Source organism: Elgaria multicarinata, chromosome 12, assembly GCF_023053635.1.
Source record: "Elgaria multicarinata webbii isolate HBS135686 ecotype San Diego chromosome 12, rElgMul1.1.pri, whole genome shotgun sequence".
Classification (NCBI taxonomy): domain Eukaryota; kingdom Metazoa; phylum Chordata; class Lepidosauria; order Squamata; family Anguidae; genus Elgaria; species Elgaria multicarinata.
The window spans coordinates 18140011-18158450 of record NC_086182.1 but is presented as its reverse complement, the minus strand read 5'-3'; the positions used below and the strand labels follow the sequence as shown (position 1 = coordinate 18158450).

The 18440-nt window shown below is 43.3% G+C and overlaps 1 protein-coding gene across 1 annotated transcript in view; it reads left to right on the top strand.

The window, feature by feature from the left end:
• Nucleotides 1-18440, top strand: part of UNC5D (unc-5 netrin receptor D) — a gene marked incomplete at its 5' end in the record, with an annotated part of 211935 nt that overhangs the window by 91497 nt on the left and 101998 nt on the right. Inside the window, 2 exons of the mRNA XM_063139491.1 lie at nucleotides 12109-12289; nucleotides 16074-16241. Coding sequence (XP_062995561.1) covers nucleotides 12109-12289; nucleotides 16074-16241 — 349 coding nt within the window. The remainder of the gene's footprint in view (nucleotides 1-12108; nucleotides 12290-16073; nucleotides 16242-18440) is intronic.

The window sequence follows — 18440 nt, the reverse complement described above, 5'->3', positions numbered from 1 at the left end:
TGCATCCAGCCCAACAGATGAGTAGCTGGTGGCAGAAAGCCTCCCTTGAGAACACCACAGAGCCCTGCAGAGGCCAGGCCAGGCCAACCCTGGCCTGGCCTCTGAATGATGGCTGAGTTAACAACTGAGTAAACAAAGATGGAACCATCCATGCTGTCTTGCTCAAGTTGTTACTTTGCTTAAGTAATTTGTGTTCCCGTTAAGCTTTTCATTTTCTTTTTTGGAAGACTTGATGGGAGTGGGGGCTTAGGCACTCATCCTTGATTTAATATGAGATTGGTCCAGGGTTGGTTGAGAAGGAGAGGAAGATATGGGTCATAGAAGAGCACTGCTTTAGAGAAAATAGAGTGTGGTGGAAAACATTTGTTTTCCCCACCACCACTACATATAAAGCAGATGGGCGAAGACAGAAATCTGTTTCAGATAAACTTTGGGTATAGGATAAATTTGGGAGTGGACCAGGATCATAATAGCCAGTTCTACCATGACCATGTTCATCTGAAGGTGTTAAGAGAGCCTATGAGGTACCTCCACATTTTAATATTTCTTCTGCATTCATCAAGTTGTTCCATCTATCCCTTCGTCTGCCTCAGCTTCAGTTTTCTCTGTAATTGGGTTGATACTTACAAGCCCTTTGAGTATTCTTAGGTTATGTTCTAGAAATTGAATGATGCCAGTCCAGGAAAAAATAAAAGAAAAGGATGGGGTAATACTTAGATTAATTTGTTTTGATTCACATATCCATGCATTTGTTTGAGTAATTTTGTAGAGACCAAACATAATTCTTTGACTTCATTACCTAAATGACCCTTGAGGTCCTCCTTTACTGAATGCAAGCTGCAAATGGTTCTTCTCCACCCCTATTATTTGCAGAGTCAATGCAAAGATGGACAACTTTGTTCCTATTAAGCAAAGGAGAGTGCTTATCCTTACTCCCTCTACCTGGCATGTGGGAATGCTTAACTGATTTCATTTGGATAATGTTGTAAGCTGCACTTTCCTAACTGCACATAATTGGAGCAGATTTATGATTATGCTAATTTATGTGTTGCCGTGTTATATGGAAGTGGATTTAATCCAGATCTGCCCCTACATTGCATTCATAGCTCATTTTGTGATTTGGCAACTCTTGACAGGAGCATTTCAATTCTGAGCATGCCTGATTTCAAGGGGTGGGTGCCGATAAATTTAGAGTGTGTTATAGACAGTCATTCAGAAATTTAGTTCATGATCTAGGCATTAAACCTTTCAACAGCCTAATCCTGGGTGGTGGAGGGAAATGTCTGAAATGTTCGCTTATTATGAACAATTGCACAATAGCTACCCATGATAAAGCACAAAGAATTCAATACAAATTAATCTTTAGTGTATTTCTTTCTTTCCAAGTTTTTCTTTTTAAAAAATCAGAGCCTGTTTCTATTCAGATACGGAAATTCAATCACCTCTACACACACACTTTTTTTTTTCCATTTATGTCTCCTGTGGAGACATTCTACATATTCTCCAAAGGGAACTCAAACTGCTGGGAATAATAAAACGAAAAGAGAGCATTAGTGTCTCATCCTTTAAAGATGTGTGCTTTTCAAGTCCTACTGCTTTTGGAAGCAGCTGAACTTCTGCTGACGGGTTGGGCACATGGTGTGATATTAGAATCAGCTTTTCTAGGAGGCCACACCTTGAGGAGAAAGCTGCAATTAAAGCAGAATCTGTAGCAATACCAAACATGCAAATACAAAAGTTTACGATGTACCACACTCTCTAACAAATCACCAACCTTACAAATCATCTCTGAGCTGCATATCTCTCTGAGCTTTTGTCTTTATGTCCCTTCTGCTTAATGTTCTCCCTTTGCTCTGATCATCACTCTTTTTAAATACTGCACATTAACATAAACATTTTTCTTTCACAATCTTGCAGATTTGAGACTTGGCAAAACAATAGATCTCTCAAACCTAGGAAATGTGGAGCTGTTTGGGGTGATGGGTGGATATTGTAAAATAAGCATGTGGTGGCAATTTGCCAGGGACAGCCGCTATCTTTGGTTATTTGTCCTTGGTAAAGCAGGGCATCTCCTGCAGATCAAAGGGTCCTAGTTGGCTGGTAACAGGGGAGGTACTATAAACATGAGACAGGTGAGGCCCTATATACATAAATATGACAGATAGATAGATAGATAGATCTGCAAAAGATACTGTTGTTTTTCTGCTTCTTTCATAGACATATTGATTATTTCGGAGAAATGCTTTAGTGGACAGTGCTTAAGGGCTTACCTTACCACAATGAGATGGCCGAGGGGTGTGTCTGTGTGTGTGTGTGTGTGTGTGTGTGTTTGTGTGCTCTTTCTTTTTCAACTTCACTCCTCAGCAGGACCTACACTATTGCTTTAAAACAGTAATGAAGGTTTATAACAGTCGTGACAACTGTTGGGGCCCAGGACACGCTCCATATACAGTTTTCAAACTGTTTTCAAAGTGTTACATCCTGCTTGATGTAGATCTGGCCTTCTTCTCCTGTGCTTTGCAGTCTCTCTGGCTTCTTGTGCATTCTGAAAAGCCCCCTAAAGGTCTTTGCCAGGACTTCCTCCCTTGCTTTCCCTTCTGCCACCCCTCTCTCAGTCCTGCTGCTTCCTGTGTCCCTGAAAGCCAAGAGAGGAGGAAAAGGAGGTGGTGGTGGTGTCCTTTTAACAACAAAACCCAAAACACCTCACTTAGCTTTCATACATTCAGTAGGAATGATTCAAAGGAGGATGTCCCAGCTGAGCCCTGTAGGAGGCTTTTCAGAAAACACCAGCAGCCGGGGAGGCTGCAAAGTACAGGAGAATGGGGCTGACATTGAAAAAGAACAAGCACAGCACACACTCAGCCACCTTGTTAAAGTAAGGTAAGCCTCTGAGCGCCACACTGTACCTCTTCTCTCAATTTTTGGATGGGATTTCTTTACACCCCTTCTCCCCAAGAAATGATATAAAATAAACAGATCAAGAAATTTGGGACATCATTGATCAATCAGTCAATTGTGAGATGTGCTTTCTCCCTGGCATGCTCATTTCCTAAGTGCGGGGAATTTCATTTTGCATGGAGGAGTATTCCGTCCTGTCGATTGAAGTGGTACAGTCCAGACACAGGTTTATCTGAGAAGTTCGCCATATACATATTCACATAGCCTCCTTAATAACCAGGTCAATTCTCCCCATAATGACTGCATGTCCCTAGCGCCATTGGTCCAGTAGTTCCTAGCTTGCACTCCAGATCACATACAGCAAGATGAAATGCCCCATAGGACATTTTGCTATCAGAAAGGTTGGGGTGGGGCTGACAGTGGCCCAGCTTGCCATCCTTAAATGTCTTCCAAATACAGTAAAATAAAACAGGAGGAGGGAAAATCTCAAGACAAATAATCACAATAGCTATTAGGATGATAGGAGCTATAGTATTGCCTGGATGATTTTCGGCTTAAGTCAAGTACCGTTCCATGTCCAGTGAACTTGTTAGTCCATATGCATTAATGCATAAATAGAACTCAACAGGGCATCATTTTCACAAATCCCTTGTTTCTTGCTTTCCCCTCCACTCCCTTCCTGCCATGTCATTTTGCAGAGATGTGAGGAGTACAGGGTAAAGTCTGCTTTTGCTCCTTCTGTCCCTAGATAACCAATGTGATGGATGGGCTAGAAGCGGGGGAAGAAGAATTGGAATGGATTCTAATTGGTTGTGATGGTCTGTGGCTGCAGATTTGTGTATAAACTAGAAAATCTACCAATTGCCAACCATCTGCACAGAACAATGTACTAATGAATGTCTGTAGCCCACAGATCCATAAGCTGATTACGTACACATTACAACTCCTTCTTCTACTGGTTCCCAGCTGAGGTTATCTGTCTGAGTTTGAACTGTGGAAATAAATTGTGACTTAACTGCCACTTGCTAATTCCTATAGAGCTGAAAGGACTGCCTCTGAGAATGGATCCTAAGGTTTCTAATGCTCTGATGGAGACTGCTGATTCTGCCTTCAATTTACCTGCTCTGCAATGCCAATTAGCTCTATCAGGTTTAGTTTATGAAGGGTTTTTGATTTGATTTGTTTTGTTTTTGCTTTGCCAGCCCTATGCAGTAAAGCAATATCTTACACCAGGTTTCTGTGTTGAGATGTATACTGAGTGGATTCAGAACCAGGGCTTTTTGCTCCCTAAAAAGTATGAAATGGTATCTCATACTTCCTAGTGTGCCAGGTATGGGGGAAAGAGGGGCTGGGAGTTTTAAATCTCTCCAGATGGTTGTCTGTTGGCTTGGGACAGGGACGGGAGAAAACCAGAATTAGGATCCAGCTTCTTTTGGCCTCGAAGGTCATTCATAAGGTGAAGATAATTAGAAGTCTGAAACAGAAATACCATCCCCTTGGACTTTATGATTCAGGTTTGTTCGGAAGGGAATATAGGAAGCTGCCTTATAGAGGGCTCATCTACACCAAGCAGGATATCCCACTATGAAAGTAGTATATAAAAGGCAAGAGCCACACTACTGCTTTAAAGCGGTAATGAAGTGCACTGACAACTGTTGGGGCCCATTGACACAGACTATATACTGTTTTCATTAGGGATGTGCTCCGCTCCGATTAGGAGCGTAGAAGCAGTAGCGGATTGGCCTGCTCCGCCTTACCCAGAGGCGGAGTAGGAGCGGACCGCGGACCCCCTAGAAGCAAGGCGAAGAGAAGCGACCATTTTTCGGAGCTCCGAGTTCAGTCGGAGCGCTCCGGTCGCCATCTTGAAAACATTTCGCCATAGGATTGCATTGCGGCAAATAATCGCGCATAACTACGTTGTTTTTGAAGCTATCGTTCTGGAAATTCTTGTGCACAGAGAGTCGTGGATGGGGGTCATTTTGAGACCACTCTCACCTCTCTGCGTGCTGTGGTTCACGTGCAATATTTTTTTAAAAATCGGGGCAACCGCGGGGCTCAAACTGCGTTTCGGCTTTTCGCCCATAGGATTGCATTGAGGGAAAGAATCGGGGATAACTGGGGGGGGGTTTAAGCTATCGTTCTGAAAATTCTTGTGCACAGAGAGTCGTGGATGGGGGTCATTTTGAGACCACTCTCAACTTTCTGCGTGCTGTGGTTCACGTGCAATATTTTTTTAAAAATCGGGGCAACCGCAGGGCTCAAACGGCGTTTCGGCTTTTCGCCCATAGGATTGCATTGAGGGAAAGAATCGGGGATAACTGGGGGGGGGTTTAAGCTATCGTTCTGAAAATTCTTGTGCCCAGAGAGTCGTGGATGGGGGTCATTTTGAGACCACTCTCAACTTTCTGCGTGCTGTGGTTCACGTGCAATATTTTTTTAAAAATCGGGGTTTGGGTTTTTTTTTTTTATTATTATTATTTTTTTGGAAGCGATGACAGGCACATTCAACTCCCAATCCTGATGAGAATTCATCTCCTCAGAAAGCATCCTCCTCCAATCCCAGCGTTGGAGGGGGGACTAAGGCAGACCCACCCTGAGAACTTTCTGTTTTGTGTCTCTTTGTGGGTTGGCGTTCGTGGAGGGAACACTTACTTAGCTAGTGCTCCTGCTTTGGAGATAGATTAATTTAATATAGGTTTAGTTTGGCGCGTGTGTGTGTTTGTTTGCTTCTTTCTGACTTGTAGCTTAGTTTGCCCTGTGTTTTCCCCTTACTTTGATTTAATATAAACTTTATTTTTGAATTTTGGAGTGTGTGGTTGGGTTGGTTGCCCCCCCCCTTCCCTGTATTAAAGCCTGACTGTTCTGCTTTTGTGAAAGCTTTCTTTTGAAAGCATACACACACTTTTTGTCCCATTTCCCTACATTTATATTCTTAAACATATTTTATTATATTCTTTCACATAGTCCATTAGTATATATTCTCATACATATTATATTAGTATTCATATTTTGTTCTTCTTATAGTAGTGGTTGGTTCTTTTTCCCCCTCCCCTCTCTTAAATCCTGATTGTGTTTCCTTCTATCTTCTATATACCAAATATACCAAAAAAATTGGATTCTCTTTTTCTTCTCTGTGTAACTTCGACGGAGTGGGCTGCTTTTGTCAAGTTCAACAGGCAGCCACAGATTGAGCATTTTGGGGAAAGCATACGCACACCATTTCCCTATTCTTAAACATATTATTATTATATTCTTTGACATAGTCTTAGTAGTCTATTAGTATACATTCTCATACATATTAGTAGTAGTATTCATATTTTGTTCTTCTTATAGTAGTGGTTGTCCCATTTCTTGTCCCATTTCCCTACATTTATTAGTAATATTCTAAAACATATTATTATATTCTTGTAGATATTCTTAGTAGTATATTCTCATACATATTAGTAGTAGTATATTTTATTGTTCTTGTCCCATTTCCCTACATTTAAACATATTATATTCTTCTTATACATATTCTTAGTAGTACCTTATACATAGTATTAGTAGTATTAATATTTTGTTAGTCATCATGAAAAGAGAAAGCAGGCGTGCTGAAAGCAGCAAGGCTCAGTCTGCCAGCAGGGCTTCCTCTCCTCCTGTGAAACTCAAACGGGCAACTCCTTGGCTGACTGCTCCAAAACAGAAGCAGGACAAGCAGCAGGCAGAGCCACTCTCTTCTGCAACTTGTGCCCGGTGTTCTCTTTTTGAGGGTGGGAATGGGAAAAGTGCCCGTTTGCAAGAGGCACGTGGCAGCAGTGCCATTAGAGGAGGAGGAGTATCCCCAACTCCTTCATTCTCCTTTCAGCCCACGAGCCCGCTGATGGACCTAGACGAGGTCCTCAGCACAGTGGAGGGGGGGGAGGAGGAGGAGGCGGTGGGCCTCCAGGATGTGGGGGCTGAGGAGGAGCAGCAGCAGGCCGAGGCTCTCTCCCCAGTCTCATCCCACACCCCTGTTTCTGTGGCAACACCAGAGAGCTCAGGCGGGCAATTGGTGGTGTCACCACAGAAACGAAAGACAAGCATCGTGTGGGACCACTTTGAGTTGGGAGCGGATCCCCGCTTTGCTGTCTGTCGCCACTGCAAACTCAGCCTAAGCAGGGGTTCATCGACAGGGCATTATGGAACCAGCAGCATGAAGATGCATCTTCATAGGCAGCACCAGGCGATCTTGCTGGGGAAAGAGGCGGGCAAGGCGACTGGTTCCAGGGGAAAGCCGAAGGCTGCTGCTGGCACTGCCACTCTAAGCTCTCCATCTCCCATCCCCACAAGGGTTAGGCAGGCAACCCTGCAGGACATGGGGTGGGGGAAGTATTGACCCACAAGATGGCGTTTTCCAATGCCCACCCAGGGTGCTACTGTGTTGGGGCATCTGCCGGGACTGACTCCTCCCCAATACTAGATCTATGACATGTCACTCTGCCTGCCCCTCTGCTAGCCTGTCCTCCTCGGTGACCGACTCGCTGGGATGGTTTGCGTTTGCAATGCGTGACTAACTGCAATGCTGGCTTAGAAACCAGCCATCACTTCCTTGTGCCCCCAGAAATGCCCGCAGCCTGCCTGCCTGCCTGCCCGCCTCCCCCGGGGTGCTGCTGTGGTGGGGCATCTGCCAGGACTGACTCCTCGCCTACTCTGCCTGCCTCTCTGCCCGCCTGGTGCCTGGTTTGCTCCCAATCGTCCTCCTCTGTGCCCCTCAAGGCGTAACTGCTGGCTTAGAAAGAAACAACCAGCCATCTTTGCCTCACTTTGCGCCCACTTATGGGTTGGTTTGCTATGCGTTAGTGCTCAAGCCATCCTTGCGGCACTACAATGCATGCTGCCTGCCTGCTTTCCATTGATGGTGCTATATAAATAAATAATAATAATAATAATAATTCTCCCCTTCCCGCCTTGCAGCGATGGTGTATGTGTCTTGCTTTGACTAAGGGGAGAAGTCCTTCCTGCGCTCACTTAGACTTTATCAAATTCAATAATCCCTTTTTCAAATGTGCCAGAAGATTTAGGGTTATCTCGTGGCATGTTGGGATTGCCTTGGAACTGGCCCCATTGAGCTGTCTGCAATTGCAACTTTAAATCCCTGACATACTGGAGTGTTCAAATTTCAAAAGTTCCCCTAACATCAGGGGATGATGGGATTGCCTTGAAACTTGGTGTCCATGGGGACACATGGGTAAGCTGTCATGGGACCAAAGGATAGGTTTCTAACGTGCAAATTGACGTAGTTGTAGAATGGGACTTGATTTGGGGTGAGTTAAAAAGTTTAAGCCGCGCCAAAAATCAGGGGATGATGGGATTTGCTTGCAACTTGGCGTGCATGTGGACACATGGATAAGCTCTCCTGGTGCCGAGTTTGAGGTTTCTAACATGCAAATTGACGGAGCTATCCCAAGGGGTGTGAATGGGGTGCCCGATTTTCATAAATTCCCCAAAAATCAGGGGATGATGGGATTGCCTTGAAACTTGGCGTGCATGTGGACACGTGGATAAGCTATCATGGTGCTGAGTTTGAGGTTTCTAACGTGCAAATTGACGTAGTTGTAGAATGGGACAATTTGGGGTGAGTTAAGCCATGCCAAAAATCAGGGGATGATGGGATTTGCTTGCAACTTGGCGTGCATGTGGACACATGGATAAGCTCTCCTGGTGCCGAGTTTGAGGTTTCTAACATGCAAATTGACGGAGCTATCCCAAGGGGTGTGAATGGGGTGCCCGATTTTCATAAATTCCCCAAAAATCAGGGGATGATGGGATTGCCTTGAAACTTGGCGTGCATGTGGACACGTGGATAAGCTATCATGGTGCTGAGTTTGAGGTTTCTAACGTGCAAATTGACGGAGCTATCTAAAGGGGTGTGAATTAGGGTTATGGGAGGTGCGTTAGAGGGTAGAGCCGCGCCAAAAATCAGGGGATGATGGGATTTGCTTGCAACTTGGCGTGCATGTGGACACATGGATAAGCTGCCCTGGTGCCGAGTTTGAGGTTTGTAACATGCAAATTGACGGAGCTATCCCAAGGGGTGTGAATGGGGTGCCCGATTTTCAAAAATTCGCCAAAAATCAGGGGATGATGGGATTGCCTTGAAACTTGGCGTGTGTGTGTATACGCCCATGAGGTGTCATGGTGCCAAACGTGAGGTTTCTAACTTCAACGGAAAAAAAGTTGTTTACTTTTTTAGCTTTCAATGCAAGCCTATGGGGGGGCAAAAACGGAGCTCCGGATCCGATCCGGAGCTCCGGGCGGAGCGGAGCGGAAGTGGGCGGAGCGGGGGCGGGGCGGAGCGACCCGCTCCGAAAAATGGCGGATCTGCAAGTGAAGCGGAGCGGGGGGTCCGTGCACACCCCTAGTTTTCATACCACTTTCATAGTGCTATATCCTGCTTGGTGTGGATATGTCATGGGTCCAATAGTTGTCAGTGCACTTCATTACCACTATAAAGCAGTAGCGTAGATCATGCAGTGCACTTCAATAAAGCAGTAGTGTGGCTCCTGCCTTTTATATACCACTTTCATACCACTTTCAAAGTGGAATATTCTGCTTGGTGTAGATGAGCCTATAGAATCAGACCATTGGTCCAGCTAGTTCAGAACTGCTTTCGTTGACTGGCAACAGATCTCCAAAGTTTATTCCTCTTGCTCTGAAGATCTCCTGCTTCTCTTGTCATTACCCTCCTTCTTGCAACAGACCTTTCATTATTTGGTTGTGACCTAAGGAATCCCATCATTCCTGATGCCATCATTTCTTTTCTTTTCTCTGATTAGCTTTTTATAGTTCTTACGCAGAACCAGGTAGGAATGCGGAAGTGGGGCAATATCCATATCCCTTAGTTGTTTGTGTTGTTTTATGATCTCCCATTTCAGCTGTCTACTGGCATCATCATACCATAGGCTACCCACCAACTTCCTAATATCTCATTTCTCCATTGGATTGCTGATTTGTGGGTTGCTGGTTTTTCTGCATTAAAATTTGTGTGGATTTTTTTATTTATTTATTTATTTATTTATTGCATTTTTATACCACCCAATCGCTGAAGTTCTCTTGGAAGTTTACAAAAATTAAAACCATAAAAAAACATTCAAAATAGAAAACAAACAGGTTAAAAGCGTAATATAAAATACAATATAAAAACACAGCCAGGATAAAATTGACCAGCAATGCAGAAACGAATACAGATTTAAAATGCAAATTTAAAACAGCAACGTTAAAATTAAGTTGCCAGACTGTTAAAATGCTTAGAAAATAGTAATAAAAAGGTCTTCGCCTGGTGTCTAAAAGAGTGTAGGTGCCAGGCGAAGCTCTTTATGGAGCTTATTCCACAGCCAGGGTGCCACAGCATGTTTTAATCCCTCCCATGAAATATGAATGTTTGTACACAATGTAATCCCAGTTTATTTTCAACAGTTTTGTTTTCAAGTTACAGGTGCCCGATTATCTCGGGAGTGTGAATGTTTTGTATTTTCTATTTCTGAAGACTGCTCATTGACCACACAATAAGTGATTTATTCATTCACCAATTTAATAATAATAATAATAATGATAATAATAACAGCAACAATAATAATAACCCAAAATGTCCCCAAAACAATGCTACATCATTATGAAGCATTTCTTCTATGGGTATTTCGATCCTGGAACCCTCGGCAGAAGGCTGCAGAAAATTTCTCTGCCATTATGAGATTTAGAATCATAGAATCATAGAATAGCAGAGTTGGAAGGGGCCTACAAGGCCATCGAGTCCAACCCCCTGCTCAATGCAGGAATCCACCCATAGAATCATAGAATAGCAGAGTTGGAAGGGGCCTTAGCAGAGTTGGAAGGGGAACTTGGCTGGGGAACGAAGTCTGAATGAGCCTCAGTCTCCAGTTCACCCCTCTCAAATTCCACTCCCTTGCTTAAATAACATGGACTTGTGAATTGGGGGAATCCATTTGGGTGCTGGAGTTTGATGAGATTTCCTCAGGTTGGCCCCTTGGACTTTGTTTCGGTTCTCATTGTGCGCCCGACTTCATCTGCAGAAAATCAGGGCAGTTGACAGTAGGGTGACCATATGAAAAGGAGGACAGGGCTTCTGTATCTTTAACAGTTGTATCGAAAAGGGAATTTCAGCAGGTGTCATTTGTATATATGGAGAACCTGGTGAAATTTCCTCTTCATCACAACAGTTAAAGCTGCAGGTGCCCTGCCCTCTTTTAAATCTGGTCACAGTATAACTGCAGTATAGCTCCTGCAGCTTTAACTGTTGTGATGAAGAGGAAATTTCACCAGGTGTGACATGCATACAAATGACACCTGCTGAAATTCCCTTTTCTATGCAACTATTAAAGATACAGGAGCCCTGTCCTCCTTTTCATATGGTCACCCTAGTTGACAGGTTTTCCTGGAATTCTGAATGTATTGAGGGGGGCATGTTCCACAATTTGTTCAAATTTATCAACGATTTGTGCAAATTACAGCCAAATTTGTGCAAATTCGGCAGTAATTTGCACAGATAGCAGAATTCTCCCCTCCCCACCCCAATGTGCAAAACAATGCCTGGAGTTCAGGGAACATCACACAGCTGAGGTTACAGATGCAAAGCAAGTCGTACATGCCACGTATCTCCAGTTAGCACCCCCCCCCCAAAAAAAACACCAGGATTTCCAGCAATAGGGCTAGATGGCCTCACCTCAGTCTGGTTTTGCTAAACTGTCCCTGCTACCCAGGTGAGCTGCTGGACAGCCCAGCAAATGCTTGGGGAGCACTACAGACCTATTGTATCAAATGTTTCCCCCCCCCTGTTTTATAATTGTGTGCTTTGTGTTTCTATTGTGACGGCCATTGACTATAAACAATAAAATCTTGAGTGAGTGAGAGTACAGACCTGCCCATCTCCTTAGCGAGCTAGCATTTCCCATAAAAATGGTGGCTCATGCTTTCTGGAAATCTAACGTTATGTAAATGGTGACTGTAGAGGGGTGTTTAAGCCACAATACTCCCATGTCATTCGTCACCAGCAACAGATGTCCCTGCTTGTAAAGCTAAAGGCTTGACCTGGAGGTGGGTGCTGCATTTCTACTCTCTGACCAATGACATCAGCTATCTCAACTATTGGACAGATGGGACATAAATATTTTAATTAAATGACTTAGCCTTTCCCTTGTGCTTTCCTGCTTTTTCTTTCCCCCTGCCCTGTACCAGGTGAAATGGCTTAAGAATGAAGAACCCATTGATGCTGAACAGGATGAGAATATTGACACCCGAGCAGATCACAACCTGATCATCCGACAAGCTCGTCTGTCTGATTCCGGGAACTACACATGTATGGCATCCAATGTAGTTGCCGAGAGAAGAAGTCTGTCAGCCACCGTAGTGGTGTATGGTGAGTAGATGTGAAATGCTTGCAATGTTTTGGCCTGCAAGTGTCTGTACAGTTAATTAGTTAATTTATTCATTTTAAGCATGTTTGCAAAGAGATTTAAATCAGAGGTGGCCATTGGCATGGTCTTCCTACAGTGGAGATTGAAGGAGATCATACTGATGTCCCCTTTCTAACCTGTAACTCTTCATCAGCTCTGTGTGTGCATACAGAATTTACAAATGTACAACTTTGTGGTGGTGGTGTTTTAAAGCAATTAGTTATTTGTGCATGCATGCAACCTGAGTGCATGCAAGCTTTCTTTGTGCAGTTGAGGACTAGAGACCTGGTTCCTCAATGACATGGAGAGAAACGACAAACACACAAGCTGCACATGTGTAGGTTCTTTGACAATGTTGTTGATAGAAGTTGAGACTGAGACCATGGCTAGATGAGGGGGGTTAAGTGGGATGATCTCACAATTTTGAGATCACGAGATTGTCCCCCTTGTCTACATTTGGCGTGCAACATCCCAGGAGGAAAAGGACATTGTGGCCACCATTTTGTTTTGTTTTTTTAATTGGAGAGGAGCACAGGAGCGCTCCTGAACAACAACAACAACAAAAAACCCTTGTGCTCCCCCCACACCACCCCTGATGGGCACAGAGCGCTTAAGGAGCTCCGTGCCCACTCCCAGCTCCTTGTGTTTACTTGTGAGGATCCTGGGCAAAACTGTGATGCGGGCCACATGTCCCACAGTCTTGGGATCATCCCAAGACTGTGGGAGAAATCAAAATTAATGGGTAGGGCGATATCCCAGGGAAAGGGAGGGATTGTCCATCCCTGCTCCCGAGATGCCCTGTGTGTCATATGGATACACAGGCATGATCCCGGGACGATCCCCAGGATATCACCCCATCTAGCCATGCCCAGAGTGAGAATAATGGTATGGTCCCACTTCCTTTCAAGAGGTCCGATTTGTGCAGCTGAAAGACCATGTGGAAAGGGTCCATTTCATTGGTTCACTACAGAGAAACTCCTAGGAAAAACTGTGCATGTTATGGAGCTTCATTATCCTTCTGAATGAGCCTCCCGTAGAGAAGGCACCATTTCATTCCGTTAATCCTTTCATTTGCATTGTTCATACATTCATTCATTCTGTTGTTTATTCATTAGAATCACTTCCATTTCATAACAAATTTCAACTGTTTTAATTTGGCTTCCCATGGATTTCAAAAGGAGGAAACACTTTGGCTCTTCTGCTCCCTGTAACTTTAGTATTTTCCATCTTATTCTGTCGACATTTTAAGGCACTGCTCTACACTTCAAAGATCCCTGATCTGCCAAAGTGCAGACAGATGGGAAGAAAGAGTCCCCATTTTATAAGAAAGTGAATGCAGCATAGAAACACAGCCTAACTTTTAAACAAATTGTGTGTGGGGGGGGATGGGACAGGTATGAAAAATAGAGTCTCACACACACCCAGGTCCGCCACTTACATTGGGGATGGGATTGTGTCCGCTCAGAGAATGGCATGATGAAGGAAGGAAGCATGCAGATGTACATAGTGTTGGATCATTGCTAGGCTGGGCCAGACACTATTGAAATCCATCCTGCCCTTTCTACACATTTTTGATATATGTAGTGCCGACCCCTTTGCCCTAACTCATTCAGTTTAGGTGTTACTGGTCACTTTGGGGCTGAGTAGAAATATCCCTCATTCATTTCATTTTCCCCATGGATTAATAAATAAATGCACACCTCTATTTAACAAAACTAGAATAAGTATCTCCCAGTGCTCAACGTATGCCAAAAACAGCCCCTTGGATTTAATAAGTTCATGATTACCTCTCCCACCTCCACACCAAAAAATAAATGGCTTATCAACAGATGCGATTAATGAGAAATGGAAAATATCTTCCTTAAATGAGTAATGGAAACAACATCCTTAACTGCTCCAAAAATATCACTTGGATTAAGATACTGCAATATGCATTTTAATCAGGCAATAGAATAAACAATTAACAACACAATCATTAATTAGCTTTAAAAACCTTTGATTGATAGACAGTCCTACCATACCTCCTTGATGGCTTAAACATTCCGCTTAACAGCCATTCCAGAATGGCATGCTTCACCACAAATTATTAATTTGTAGCTAGGCAATCAAGGTGCAAACAGGCACTCAGAAATAAATAGCCCCATCCCAAGGGTCAATGGCTGAGAGAAACAAAATGTGCGTAGTCTCATGTAAAAACATAACGTTCTGTGCCACCAAAGACAAAATGCAGCTGGTATTACTATCTGGTTTATTTTTTTACCAAGGGTATGTTGGGAGCTGTAAAAAGAATGTGGTCTCCAGTCTATATTCTAGAAAATACAGGAGTGGATGGAGATTGATGCTGGTGTAATGGGTACAGCCAGATTAACAGGGAGAGTTCATTCTCCCTTATCAACCTTCCCAGTCACTGATGTCATCTCAGAGCATATCCCATGGATTCAACAATGACCTATGGTCTGATTGGAATGTGCCAGGAGAAGAGCCTTCAGCGTGGTTGCCCCCTTCCTATGGAATGCCTCCCATTTGAGGTCAGCCAGGCACAAATGTTGTGTTGCTTTCGGCGCCTCCTGAAAATGTTGTTGTTTCAGGTTTAATTTGAACTCTGTCCTTTTAAGGACAGTAATTTTGATATCATGTTTTTATTCTTTTATTCTATCCCTTGTTCACTGCTCCAAAATCCTCTGGATGTGGAGCAGTATATAAATATTGCGAATAAATAAAATAAATATGGGCATGGAGCTGCATGAGGTGGATCTGTGCCAATGGGGGGGGGGCAGCAATTTCACCATCCCTGGGACAGCAAAAGGAGGTTGGGCAAGGAGTTTGGCTGGGGGGTTCCTTACTTTTTCACCACGCGCAGCTCCTCTTAAAAAAAGTGGTGCCCACGACATCCCTCTTCCCTTCCGGGACATCATGCATCTGTATAAACTCTGGGGGAGGATTGTGGAAGCTGGTAAGCCCGAAGTCCTCCCCCCTCCCTCCCGCTACACACTTAGGTGTAGATGAGCCCTTTGGATTGGAAACCAATGACATTTGGAAAGCCAAAGTTTCCCCATTATTATTATTATTATTATTATTATTATTATTATTATTATTATTATTATTTATATAGCACCATCAATGTACATGGTGCTGTACAGAGTAAAACAGTAAATAGCAAGACTCTGTCGCATAGGCTTACAATCACTGCCTTAGGTGGTCACCCAAAGAATCATATATACATAGGGCCAGTGCAGCTCATTCTCTATAGAAGGGCTTGTTAATCAAATGTAGGACGCCAACTAAATGATGCCCTTATGCAGCTTTTCAAATAACTGAATCTGAACTGCAAAGGAAAGTTTCCTGTCTCTTTTCCTCTTCACCGCCTCTTTTCTTCTCATTAAAGTGCGGAATGACATGTTATTGATTAAGTCAGAAGGATGCCGAGACAACTGCTCTTCATCTTTTTGCCTTTAAAGGATTGTGTTTATCCCTTAAGTGGAATGTGTTTGGAGGTAGCCTCCCCTTTCTCTCTAACAGCTTACTGTCATCTCTAGCACCACCTGGCATATAAATCTGCCATGCACAAACATGCCCGTTCATTGACACCAAGTCCTCTACGTAATTGCATCTCGGTGTTATTTACGCAGCAGTATCTACAATTGAGCCTGAAATTAAAATGGAAGGGTATGAAATGGAGGATGGTTCTTTAAAAAAAATGTTAATGGTCTATCCATCTTTTCTTTCCCCGTACATGCTGATCGCAAGTGAATGGAGGCTGGTCTTCATGGACAGAGTGGTCTAACTGCAATGTACGGTGTGGCAGAGGGTGGCAGAAGAGATCGCGAACCTGTACCAACCCTGCTCCTCTCAACGGAGGCGCTTTCTGCGAGGGGATGTCTGTGCAGAAAATTACCTGCACTTCGTTGTGCCCAGGTGAGAGCCAAGTCAGCTGACAAGCCTAAATGTAAAAGTTACCATACCCATGAGGTGAAATCATCCCTTTGAGCTCTCACAACCTGTGAAGTCACTAGAATGCGTTATTTGCTTCTGCTTTTTCACCCCCACCCCCAAAATAATAACAAAATTATTATTACACACATGAATGGGGATGGTGAACTGGCTGTCATCATGTAACCATTGCACCAGATATGGAAAGTAAAAGTAGTTGGAGATGGAATTCCATTCAGAAGAGCCTCGCTGGATCAGACCGTGTAGTCTAGCATCCCAGTCCATCTCATCCAGAAACTTGTTTCTCTCAGTAGGCAACCACATGCACCCAGGTAGCCCACACGTAGTCAGGAAAGCAAGAGTCCTTGTCTACATTTGCAGTGGAATCAACTTTCTATCACTTTGATGTCTTCTTAGAGGGCTTATGTTTTCTTAGGCCTTAGCTAGACCTAAGGTTCACCCCAGGATCATCCTGGGGTCATCCCTGCCTGCTCCTGGGATCCCCTGTGTGTCATTTACATGAACAGGGATGACCCTGGGACGATCCCGGGATAAACCTTAGGTCTAGCTAAGGCCTTAGAGGGCTACAGCCTCTCCTCAAAAAGAACCCTGATCTTCCATTTACCCGCCTATGGCATAATTAACCATTGTTTGCAGCCAATAGTTCTCTGTGTTCTTTTGAATATACGGTGGGTTGTTTTTCTTTCCCTCTCTCCCAGCAAATGAAGTTGGACTGTGCTTGTCAGTAAATTTAAAAAGTGCATGCATATTCTTTTTTGGGGTTTATTAACCAAAGCTTTTTGAACACCATGGGTGTCTGTTCATGTCTACAGGATTTAAATTAGAATTTATTGAATCTGGGATTACTTCCACCCCCCTTCCTTTCTTCCTTTTGAACTGCCTCTGTTAATATGCATAATTTTGCCACAAGCAAGATCAAGTAGAGCTGGACAAGGGATTGCAAAGTCCATAAGGCGGAAAGTGGGCTGTTGTAAGTCAGTTGACAGATATATCGATCCTGAATTTCTCATAGGCATCAGCAAGAGGCCTCCAAGGCCAGCTGTGATGTTTCTTGCACATGTCAGAATCATCTTGGCCTCTCAACTTGATTGGGCCTCGAATTTCCAAAGCAACGTTTCCATCAATCTTTGTGGCTATTCAGCCGTAACAACAAAACCATGGTTTGACATTACAAACATGAACGCTCTTCCTTTGTTCCCAAAATTCCAAACCAGTTTTTTGGGGAAAGTTGGGGGTGGTGGTATTTAGGACTGGAATCTCCATCCTATAATTGGTGCATGCAGTTTTTGAAGGGGTTATGCAAATGATTCACAAGGAGATGCAGTTGCATGTTTACCCTATGTAACCTTATGCATGTCCCATGGACAATGAAAGGGAAGAATAGAACACCACTCCTTGGCAAACTACATACAACAGGTAAATGCATAGCTTTCCTTCCTTCGAGAAAGCTGCCTCATTTTGCCTCCACCCACAGAAATCGGCAAAACACTGTCTCCTAATCCTCCCTCTTCAAATGACATGGCAAACTGGAAGAGGGGATTTCATGACAGCTCTCATTGAAATTGGAGCTTAGTTAACAGTTTGAGAATTACCATAATAGTACTGAAGTATTCAACTCTTCTGGAGTTACAAGGGGATGTGAATGCAACTGATCATTCAGGTGAAACAGCCGAATTGGGCACTCGCTCTGACTTGCATTCAAAATGGTTTCTTCTTCTGCGTAATATGGACACAGAATATTAGGCTATCAGGGAAGATTACACTAGTGGTGATATTTAATGAGAAAAAGTTATGTAAAAGTTGTCAAGCATGAACCAATCCTTTGCTCTGGACCCAACCAAGACTGAAAACTTGTCTCTGGTTGTCAGCATTTTTCCTGAGATCATTTTTTTTTATTTTTTATTTTGCTTCAGGCAATCTCTCTCTCTCTCTCTCTCTCTCTCTCTGTGTGTGTGTGTTTCTTTCTTTCTTTCTTTCTTCCTTTCTCTCATTTTATAACAAATGTATGTGAGAAAATGGCACAGAAATTTTGGGGAAAAGATATGACCTAAAAGAAGCCATTTTGGCTTTTATTAGATAAAAATAATACATTTTAATAATAATTTAATAATAATAATATTAATTTAATAATATATTTTATTATTAACATTTTAACAAACAATA